General features: G+C 41.9%; 1 protein-coding gene across 7 annotated transcripts in view; it reads right to left on the reverse strand.

Moving 5' to 3' along the window:
* Window positions 1-6,664: 6,664 nt before the first annotated feature.
* Window positions 6,665-12,241, reverse strand: part of trak1a (trafficking protein, kinesin binding 1a) — a 228,174-nt gene continuing 222,597 nt past the window's right edge. For 6 of the 7 annotated variants that reach the window (XM_078539593.1, XM_078539588.1, XM_078539589.1 and 3 more), the window contains one exon: window positions 6,665-8,768. In XM_078539593.1, coding sequence (XP_078395719.1) covers window positions 7,961-8,768 — 808 coding nt within the window. In that variant the 3' untranslated portion in view covers window positions 6,665-7,960. Of the gene's footprint in view, window positions 8,769-11,024; window positions 11,099-12,241 lie in introns of all 7 variants that reach the window. The other variant, XM_078539594.1, reaches the window with a different exon arrangement.

Below are 12,241 nucleotides of genomic sequence, written 5' to 3' on the forward strand. Positions count from 1 at the left end.
GACAGCCTGAATCTCAATCTTAATTGGTTATCAGCATAATTCTCAGCTCACGGAATTATTTAGCAAACATTGTCCAATCACAGAATCACATCTAATGTTGGACAGTGTTTTGAGTTTTGCGAGCACGGGCTGCTTGGGTACGGTCTGTACCTTGCCCATTACATTTAGCTTCTCTGCCATTTCTATCCTCATCATTATAGATTCTCCTGCCTGTAATGGACCAACATTTGTCTTAGCCAAGAGTTTCCTTTTTACATACCTATAGAAGCTTTATCAGTCCGTTTTTGTTTTTTGCTAGTTTACGTTCATATTCTATTCTCCCTTTCTTTATCAGTTTCATGGTCCTCCTTTGCTGTATGCTAAAATGCACCCAATCCTCATGTTTACTACTATTTCTGGCAACTTTATAAACCTTTTATTTTAATGTTATACAATTCTTAACTTCCTTTGTTAGCCACAGTGGACTGACTTCTTTTTGGGTTCTTTTTGCCTTGAAGAAATGTATAGTTGCTGTACACAATGAAACAATTCTTTAAAGACTATCCATTGCCTATGTACCATCATACTTTTTAAACATATTTTCCCAATCCACCTCAGCCAATTTTCCCCTCATACCTTTGTAATTTCCTTCGTTCAGATTTAACATTCTGACTTCAGATTGAACTACCTCACTTTCAAACATAACGTAAAATTCTATCATATTATGGTCACTCATCCCTAAAAGTTCTTTTCCAACAAGATTATTAATTAGCCCTTTTCGTTACATAATACTAGATCTAAAATCGCCTGTTCTCTAGTCGCTTCCTCAACATACTGCTCTAGAAACCATCTCTAACACACTCCAGAAACTTGTGTTCCATTGTATGAGTACTTGTTAGGGTTACCCAGGCTATATGCAGATTAAAGCCACCCAATATACATGCTTCTCTAATCTCCTGATTACTACCATGCTCCCCACTACTGTTTGGTGGCCTATAAACAACTACCAACATTTGCTGCCCTTTGCTGTTTCTTAGCTCCACCCAAACTGATTCTACATTTTCTTCTTCCAATCCCTCCCTTATGAATGTACTGATCCTATCCCTTGTTATCAGCACAACACCAACCCTTTTTGCCTGCCCTTCCTAAATGTCAAATGTCCTTGAATATTCAGTTCCCAGTCTTGGTCACCCTATAGCCACATTTCTGCATTGGGAATTAGATCATACCCATTTACCTTTATTTGTGCCTTTCAATTATCTACCTTGTTGCAAATGCTGCATGCATTCAGGTAGCGTGCCCTTAACTTTATATTTTTGACATTATTCCACATTCTGGGCCTAGTTGATGCTCATCTTTGTTTCGCCTGCCTTCTAATCTCACTTGCTATTTTTCTACTTCCTGTTACCAGCTTTACTTCCTTCCAATTTGAGCTGCTCCTCAGGTTACCATCCCCCAGGAAAGCCAGCTTAAACCCTCCCCAGCACCACTAGCAAATCTCCCCGCAAAGATATCAGTCTCGGTTCTGTTCAGGTATAACCCGCCCATCTTGTACAGGTCCCACCTGCCCCAGAGCCTATCCAGTGCCCCAGAAATCTAATGCTCTCCTTTGTACACCAATTCTCAAGCCACGTGCTCAATTGAAAATCCTCCTATTCCTATGCTCACTAGCACGTGGCACTGGGAGTAATCTTGAGATTACTGCTTTTGATGTGCTTCTTTTTAATTTCCTTCCGCGCTCCCTAAAATCTGCTTTCAGGACCTCATCCCTCTGCCTACCGATGTGATTCGTACCAATGTAGAGCACTCTGGCATCCCGAAGGATGTCCTGAAGCCACTCCGTGACATCCTTGACCCTGGCATCAGGGAAGCAACACGCCATCCTGGAATCATGTTTACTGCCACAGAAATGCTTGTCTTACCCCTGACTATTGAATCCCCTATCACTATTGCTCTTCCACTCTACTTCCTCCCCTCCTGTGCAGCTGAGCCCCTGTGGTGCCATGAACTTGGCTCTGGCTACACACCCCTGAGGAACCATCGCCCTCACCAGTATCCAAAATGGAAAACCGATTAGCAAGCAAGATAGACTCAGGGAACTCCTGCACAACCTGCCTGGTGTTCTCAGACAGCCTAGCGGTCAACCATTCCCTCGCTGTCTGTATGCTCCTAACCTGCAGTGCGACAACCTCCCTAAATATGCTATCCACATAGTTCTCAACCTTGTGGATGCACCAGTGACTCCAGCTGCCATTCGAGTTCCAAAATGCAGAGCTCAAGTTTATGCAGCTGGTGACACTTCTCACAGATGTGTTCGGCTAGGACACATGGTGCGTCCATGACTCCCCACAAACCACAGGATGTACATTCCACTCAGCCAAGCTGACCTGCCATACTGTTTAAAACCTATTTATTACAATTAAAATAAGTAGAATAACTTACCTCTTACCCACTAATCAGCTTCTTTCCCTCTACCAAACAGCCAGCTGTTGAAAGCTGAAAAAGGTAGGAAAAAGAGCACCTCCTTCCCCTCTTCACTGAACTCACTCACTCACCAAACTCCCATTTTACACTGTGCACAAAAGCAGCACTCAGTGCAGACCAAAACAGCAGAGGAAGGCCTCTTTTTATGCTCCCTGAAAAACGACTGATTCAAACTTCTGAAAACCAGTTTAAGCTGGCTATCTAATTAACTATCTGCAGTTGCTCTCAGCAACTAAGCTTGCTCAGAAATGAGCTTGCATGGCTACTAGTGACGTCTCACAAATGCACAGAGGGCTGGAACATGATCAGGAGCCAAGGACAAGAATTACTGCCCTGGGAGAAATTTATGTTTGAAAAAAACAGGGAAGTCAAGCTAAGGAAGATGGGCTGGGTAAATTTTGCAATTTGTATCAGAATTTGTTTTTTTTTTAAAAATCACCGGGAGATATAAACAGATGCGTTTAAGCAATTAAGGTGATTAAAGGTCATCAAAAATGTATTCAGTTGCTTGGTTCCTTTTGTAGCGATTAGTGGCTGTTTATTGGCTACTTTTCAATTAATTGACATTCTTCAGTTGTTATGGTGCACAGTTATGTTATTACACATTTTTAGAAAACCCATTTTAAAAAAACCTTGGACCGAGTTTAAAAACTATTTCAAAATGGCTCCAAGCTACAGACAGAATTGTGGATGTCAGACTGCATCTCCTCTTCCTTGAGGACAAAAGACAATCCTTAATTTAGTTCTGGTTCACCGTGGTCTCATCCAGGAGATAATGAAGTTTAGTTGACACCTCATTGTGGGAATGTAGATCGTGCCTTGGTCAGGACAACAGCTAAGAGCCACACGTGGCAGAAGGCCTGTTTGATGTGTCGATGCCTTATTTGGGAGATGACTTGGCATTTCGTACAGCTCACATGATAACAGCGACCCATCTTAGCTCCTGCAAAAAGCATCGGAAAGGGCAGGAAGCTGAGACACCTATGGAGTAACACCTTCAGAGAATCAGGCAAGAGCTTCAACCCAGGGAGAGAGAGAGAGAGAGAGAGAGAGACAGACAGAGATCCAAAAAACACCTAATGGCCTGCTGTAAGAAACTGGGCAGTTTGAAAGGGCACACATGCAGAAACAGAGAAGCAAGGAATCTTCTCTCCTCCTTGTAAACCCAATTCCATCCACTAAGCCACCTGTGAAAGCAACCTCCAAAAAGTCAACTGTAGAAGCCATCGCAGCTGCAAAGACAATCCTACATCTTCAAAGCTTTCACTTTAGGCACCCGAAATTTCGACTTCAGAAGCTACCAGGCCTGCATCGAGCAATAAAGACTGAACTGGTTCCATTTTTATTAAGTATCGTATTACCTTCATCTGTAACTAATCTTTATGGTGTTAGTAACTTTATCTTTTCTTAAGTAACTTCCAGGGCAATAGAGTGAAATAAACTAACCATTTTTCTTTTAAGTAAAAAGGCTTTGCTTCTGGGCTGTTTTAAATTGAACGTCTCACTCCACAGGTAAGAAAATACATCCACACGTACAAATACATTGTTCACAGGCGACTGTGGGGAAACAACTTTTAAAGCGCCCATGACATAATAAACAGGTTTTGTTTTTCCCACATTACAAGCACCAATACCATACAGACACATCATCAAAAAATTAAATTACATAAGTCAGTGACCTGCACAATTTAACAGCAATCCAAACATTTTAAAGAATGTATAGTAATCTGTTACATCGGGCTGGATTTTCATCAGCGAGGCCGGGAACGCGAGTTGCGAAAATTCCCAGCTCTGCCCACCCTCCTCGGGAGAAAGGGCCAGTAAGGGCGGGATTTTCATCGCGAGCTGCAGTCAGGCCAGCTGGGCCGGGAAAGAGTTCAGACGTAGCCACAGGGGCTGCCAGTGCCAAGGCGGCCTGTTTAACAGGCCTCCTCAGTGGTGTGGGACTTCGCCCCAGTTGTAAGAATTGAAATGTCCTCTAGCCCTCACCCCTCAGCTCCACACTCCCCATACCCCCATCCATGCACAGGCCCACACTCCCATGCCCCAGCTCCATGGACCCTCATGACCCCATGCCAAGCTATGTCCCCACCCATTTCCCATGGCTCCTCATGCCAAGCTAAGCCATGTTCCACTCACCCACTACACACAGTCAATCAAGCAATGTTTTCCCTAATGCTCAAGTGTTTCAATAGGCTAATGAATTTCTGGGCTTTCAGCCAAGCCTCATTATGAGTTCTTGGGTGAGAGCCCAGACACCCATAAGAGTACTAAAACACCCGAGCCCCAGGGAAAACAATGCTCAACAACTCTTGCTCTCCGATCTCTTCTGTCAGTTGCACAACGTTTACTTACACAAGATAAAGAGTTTCAAGTGCTTGCAATTTCTGCTACTGATACTGTAAAACCCCTGCATGATTGACACTTCTATTGGCCTGTAGTAAAAAGCTTTTCTTTTAAAAAGTGGGAACTTATCAATGAATGACTGTTGTTTTAAAGCTTTTCCTTAACACATCCCATCACCATAGGGTTCATTAGTTCTATACAGCCTATAGTGGGGGAATGGGCATGGAAATGCCATTTCTTGGCATGGGGTGGGGGGGTGGGGGCATGAAGAGGACCTTTTGAACTTACCTTTCAAAAGATTCTCCCTCATGCAGACTATCGTTCATGACACCTCTCAGGCGCCTTGAACCATGACTCCTTGAAAAGCTGCCCCCTTCCCCCACCATGAAAATTGCAGAGGGCTAGGACAGAAGGGCCTATCCCCACAATGGGGTCAGGAATCCTAGAATCTGGTCCCTGCTGAAAGGTCCACAGAGTTTCCTTGACTCCACGAAAATCCAGCCCTTCACGTACAAGTATAAGATATTTCCAGGTATGCATCATAATGTCAGTGACATCGTCAAACGATTTTGCCCAAGTATTTGCTTTAAAGCCAATAAACATGCCTCATGAAAATTCATTATTTTAAAAGGTGAGTACCTCACACATGTTAGAAAGTGGGCTGCGATGTCAAATCTCTTCACTGTGATGCTAATTGCAAGTCACAATTGTTAGAGGTATAAAAAGAAAAGCTGTATTGAAGTAAAGACAGAAAATACTGGATACAGAAAGGCCTAATTGCAACTTTAAGAGGAAAACAGGTTAATATTATGGATAGGAATCTTCCGTCAAAACGCTCAGTTCTATCAGTTACCCTTATGAAATGTTTGTGATGTTAGATACTGACATTTCATTCTCCTCCTCTTGCCTTATTTGCAAAGTATAGTTTCAGATCATTATTGGAGAGTCTTTCAGCTCATTCAGTGCACTCTTGCTCACCACCCCCACCCCCCCACCGCCCAATTTCTTTCTTCCTCTCAACAATCTTTGTCAGGTTACAATTCACAAACGGCCCACAATTTCCTCTCAGGCTTAGCCCAATGGTGGCTCGCTTTTTTCACATGAAAGTCCAGGCAGCTTAAGGCTTTTTGACCAACGGTTAAGGACCGAGGACAATGAAGGAGGGGCCAGAATAGTAGAGCCCAATTGTGCCCTCATTCTGACCTTCACACAAGCACATTTCGAGTCCAGGGGCTACTGGCTTCCAAAGGCTTATTCCTGGAGCCCAAATAGCTCAGAAAACACTTGCAATTGAACCTTTAACAATCAAAGAAACAATCAGATAAATAGTCCATTTGGCTGACATGTGAAAAACACTTATGCCAAAAAAAAACTTACCTGTTTGTCCCTGTTCAGATTTTATACATAACCTTTTTTTTTAATAAATCCTTTCATGGCATATGGGTGTTACTGGCAAGGCCAGCGGTCATTGCCCATCCCTAATTGCCCTTGAATTGAGTGGTTCAATGAGCCATTTCAGAGGGCAGTTAAGAGTGTGGATTCACATGTAGGCCAGGCTGGATAAGGACAGCAGATTTCCTTCCTAAAAGACATTAGTGAACCAAATGGGTTTTTACAACAATCAATGATAGTTTATGGTCACCATTAATGAGACTGGCTTCCAATTCCAGATTTATGAATTGAATTCAAATTTCACCAGCTGCCATGGTGGGACTTGAACCCCTGTCCCCAGAGCATTAGCCTGAGCCTCTGGATTACTTGTCCAGTGACATTACCACTACACCACAATAGGGTGAATACCAAATTGAGGATCACCTTGTATGCATAACAGTGAAGAATTGAAAAGAATGCACAATTCTGGCAGTTTACACTGATTTATTCCAACTCATCAGTAGACGAACAGATACTGTTGTAACTTCCTCATACATTAGACCCCAATCTTAAAAGTGTTAATACGTCCTGTGTGTGTGTATATGTGTGTGTGTGAGCCCTGATTTGTGGAGGAAAGTCCCCTTGATTGTATGTTTGCTGTTGGCATTTCTCTTCAGTAGATGGGCTAATCGACCAATAGGTGACCTACAATATAGGGAACCATATCAGGTCAGCTATGTCATCCAGTGCATTCAAAAATGCTTTTCCCCTCCGAATTAATGGAAATTCAACTCACTGGAAACCAATGTGCACACACAACATGGCCTAAGCACTGGAAACAGAATATTAGTATTCACTTTAAATAAAAAAAATTGCACAGTGTGAAATCGTAAGGAGGCATTTAAAACACATGCAGTAACAGGCCTATTTTGTTTCCAAAATATATAGAATAAATGCACATCAGACCATGGTGGGTCACCTCAGTCAGAGAAAACAAACTCAAGATTCAAAGGGGCCTGAAGGCTGTTGCTTGTGAACATTTTGACAGAAACTTGTATTTACAACTAACAGTGCAGATGGGAATTTTGCATTTAAGGTACCCTCCCCCTCACACCGTGCATCAATTCAAGTAAATATAAAAGTCACACAAACACTGGATTCTGTAATAATTACTAGTGCTAACTGTACTCCATTGCACACACCTACAGACTATAGTTAGCGTCCTTCAACAAGGAGCTCAGTATATGGATAAATGTGGCCATCATAACAACATTTCAAGTTGATAGCAAAAACATACAGTTTAAAAATGATGCTTCTTACAATGAAACAAGTTAATTTTTCTTTAAAATACAGTGCATTAGTTAAAACAATTTCCTCTGTAACTCTGCATGTCCGTAACAGGTACACAGCGATTACACTGGTATGGACTGCATAGTTAGTACAAAGCAGCTGCTCCAGTCTCCGATTGTACTGTGTAGTCAAATTATCAATATACAGTGCAAAATTCAATCTACCTGCCTTAATTAAAAAGTTATTCTTAGAACATCCACTTCAATGTGAGTGCATGTTTTAAATCACAGAAGAGTACTCCCTTAATATATATACACATATATGTATAGCTAGGACCTTAAATTAAATAAGTTGCTTACAATGAATTTCAGACCATAAACCTATGTACATAATTATACAAAGTTTGTTCTACTCCTATCAGGCACTAAAGTCAATGTATCAAACACTGAAATTCAGTTTATCGGTAGTTGATCAACACTGCATTTAACCTTCATTGTAGGTTAGTCTGTTTGGGTATTTTGGCTCCCATAAGAATTCCTGAACTCATTGGAGCAGGTCCTTTCATCTGCATGCTGGCACCCACCATAGTGGGGAAACTGCGATTCCGTCGGATACCAGTGTTTAGCTGAATCCCTCCAATAGCACCTGTGACCACCTGGGTGCAGCCCAACCCAAGGCTCTCACCCACCAAAGTGCCCTGGGCAAAAGCATTCATTGATCCTTGGGCCCTGTTAAGCAGGGGCCCTTTCTCATCCATCACTGAAGACTCATGTACGGGTGTGATGCCTGGCTGAACTACTTTGGCAATGCCAAGCCTTTTCACTTTGTCAACCAGGTTGATTTTGGAGATGCTCACATCTGTCTGGCTTTCACTGTGCCTCACTGATTTGTCTCCTCTCATCTCCTTTAACATGGAACTGGCTGGCTTGGAGGCTAGGAAATTGTCATAATGACTGCAAGTGCCCTTACATTCAAAAGGAGACAGAGATGGGCACAGTGAATACAACGGTGAGTTGGGAGGGGTGGATGGTACAGTAGTTGGTTTGGGAGTGTAAAGGTTAGCACTGCTGCTGAGGCCCATCCTGTCCCAGCTGTATGGATTGTAGACGGCTGCCGAGATTCCTCGCTCCTTCAACAACTTAACCAAGCCCAAAGAGATGCTCATTGTGGTAGTGCCTTCCCGCAGGTTAGTAAAGGATTCAGCCAAGCTCAGGCGTCGAGGTGTGCACGGAGTACCAACCGGAGTCGATTTTACATTACTCAAGATCCCACAAGCTGGAGTAGGCGCAGAGTGAACGCTAAGAATGGGGAGAGAAACAGAAAACTTAGCAGAAGGTCACTACATACATAAATGAGGTCAGGATAAACAACATCAGGAGTAACTCTACACAAACTTTTTACATTGAGCATCTGCTAACAACTGAACGGTTTAAAAAGCTTTGAGGCTTTAATGTTGAAATAACCACAGATAGTTTGGGGATGTACCTAAGATGCACTGAAATCACAGCAAAATTCTGTCCAAACAATAACATATGCATGCTTTAATGAAGGGAGGCTAAGCACAAAGTTGTGTGTTTGTTACGGGCTTCAGCACACCATAGTCTGTATTTGACACAAGAAAGCAAGACACTGATTTGCAGACAAAATGGCCAACCATGGCGAATTTACAGTCTCAGGAAATACCAAGTCGGGGCAAGGTGAGCTGTTAGTAGAAAAGGGAAGATAGATAAGGAAACATCAGAAGGACAATTTACAAGCATCACTCCTGCTAGAGATCGGAATTAACTGTAGCTGAGTGGTCTCAACTCTTTAGCCCTTAAGTAAAGTGATGATGCAAGAACCTTAATGGGGAGGAGGGGACAAAGGGACAGATAAAACCAAAAAGGACAAAAGAAGTGGATACAATAGCTCACTGAGACACACATTAGAAAGTTTAATTTCCCTCATTAAGTTCCGGCAATTAATCGTTAATTCAGTCAATTTTATTCAGGCAATTGGGTGGTGACCAACTGGTGAAAATGAAGTGTTCTCTTGGCTCAAGCGGTTTGTTAAAAAATATATACAAGGAGTATCCACACTTATCAACAGGCTCTCTCAAAACTTGAATAATGTGCTGCTTTTCACACAGAAAAACTAAGACTTAATTACCACGATCGACTGGTTCCATCACGCTTCAGGTCGGCATTGTTCAACTGGCTATTATTATTCAACATTCCACATAAGAGCTATCACAGCAGCAAAATACAAACAGTGCTGAGACTGTTATAATGATATATTCGCCTGTAAACGCTATAAGGATGAATAGTGTAGGATATGTATTTATATAGGGATTTTAGTTTTGGAAATTGCCTGGAGATTAAAGAATGGAATTAATGATAGAATGAATCATATGTGGTCTTTAGATGATTCTTATTTTATATCTTCTTACACTCTGATGAGTGATACAGCTTGACTGATTGGCCAAAGAGTTTGTGATTTTTTTATTATTGCGCCCTACATCTTAGCTGAAGCAGCCTTTGTGCAGAAATGCAGTAGCAAAATAACCAAGATATATTTTGTTGACAGCTTTTTATATTACTTCATTTACTATTTAGGTTGTTTTGATATATTTCAATCATAAAGCTTTAAACAAATGTTTAACCGGGGGAAAAATTCAGCGAACAGACCACTCACAGACTGCAGGAACGTTCATAGCAGTTGTCACTGCGAGAAATCATCAGGGATTTGAGAGGGATGGGAGTGAGGGAGAGAGGGAAGAGCACCAAGACATGATTTAGAAGTTAATAGTAGCACAAATAAAGAACACTTAAGTTTCACATGTCTGTTAGCAGCTGCAGAATTCATGAGTGTAGATGACTTGAGTGGCTAATCATCATCACTAGTGTACTATTGCATATTAATCCAAAATTCAAAGGATTTAAACCATGTACCACGCAGAAAAAAACTCTTACTTTATATCTGTCATGTGTGGGCTCAGTTATCAACAAAATGTGACTACTCCATCCTCCTCCTCCTTCAGGCACCATGCCCTAAGAGGGCATTGGCAGCCATGGACTTCCATTGGATTGGTCCATGATTATGCTTGGCAAAGTGCTGCGGTGGTTTGCCATTACCTCTGCAATATAGCTGACCAGCAAACTCTCCCGCTCTTACCACCTGCCATCATAGTCAACCTTTTGGCCACATTATGAACGTACCATCCATTGCCATCAAATCCTGAAGTGGGACTTGAACCCAGAGCTAGGGACACTACCGTTGCACCACAAGACCTCCTGGCTACTCTATAACAAATAGTATCCACACATGCTTCTTGTTATTTTATCAGTTCAAACAGGTAAAGTGAGAGGAGCTAAATGGAGAAACATTAAATACACGTGGTACATATAAATCTCTAACATTGGTACCTGCGAACTAATATTTCAATTTCTAAATGTTAATGAAAGTAATTATTACGGAGGTTAGGAAATATTACAAAAATAGTCAAATTCAGAACTATACTTCATTACTACTTTGCACTTCGCAACAGAATAAAGTCAAAACAGAAACCAAAATACCTTGAGTTCATTGTCAATACTGTAAATATTATGAACATTCCAACAGTAATTATTTCCACTTGTTTAATGTGCTACTGCAAACCAAAATCAGAAAGAATGATTAAAACTTTGGGCATCTTCCCCATAACAGAAAAATAAAGCTAAATTATAACTGATTTAATGATTCGATTTCTTGAAACAAAATATTTTTGGCATGATTTTCCATATTGCATTATGTTTAGGTAAAGAGGAGGAAACTTAGCTTTAAAAAAAATCATACAAATGAGAGACTTTTAAAAAAAATAAATGGATGTGGATTTCAGGCTCATGAAGGAGAGAAATGTTCAAGTTGAGGCTCAAACACTCATCATTTTGCTAATCCGTGTTGGCCTCGCGCATTACCAGGCTGGGATTTGGATAGTGAGATGAAGAGTTAGGTTTCCTCCACTCTGAAAACAATGTGCCTACACTTCCAACGTCTCCACCCCGAAGACAATGTGCCTACACTTCCAACGTCTCCACCCCGAAGACAATGTGCCTACACTTCCAACGTCTCCACCCCGAAGACAATGTGCCTACACTTCCAACGTCTCCACCCCGAAGACAATGTGCCTACACTTCCAACGTCTCCACCCCAAAGACAATGTGCCTACACTTCCAACGCCTCCACCCTGAAAACAATGTGCCTACACTTCCAACATCTCCACCCTGAAAACAATGTGCCTACACTTCCAACCTCAAAAGAGCATAATACCACAAGACATAGGAGCAGAAGTAGGTCATTCAGCCCATCGAGTCTGCTCCACCATTCAATGAGATCATGGCTGACCCAATAATCCTCAACTCCACTTCCCTGCCTTTTCCCCCATAACCCTTGATTCCCTTATTGATTAAAAATCTGTCTATCTCCACCTTGAATATATTTAACTTAGCACTGCCCATTGTGTAAAGTTGCCCCCCCAACCAAACGCCCCACACTGCCTTGATAAGATTGTAAATTTAACCAATAATGACCAGTAGTTCTTTGTTTTGGGAGCTCTTGCCTACGAGGAACAGGACAGATTTCCCAAATTACTTGCACATGACAGCCTTCACTCTGGGCTAGATTTGAACCCAGGTTCAAGAGATGAAAGGCCACCAGAGGAAAACAGGAACAGGCCATTCAGCCCCTTTAGCCTGTTCCACCATTCAGAGATTATGGATGGTCTGTATCCTAACTCCACGAACACATTTTAGCT

The sequence above is a fragment of the Cetorhinus maximus genome, chromosome 3 (genome assembly GCF_964194155.1).
Source record: "Cetorhinus maximus chromosome 3, sCetMax3.hap1.1, whole genome shotgun sequence".
Classification (NCBI taxonomy): Eukaryota; Metazoa; Chordata; class Chondrichthyes; order Lamniformes; family Cetorhinidae; genus Cetorhinus; species Cetorhinus maximus.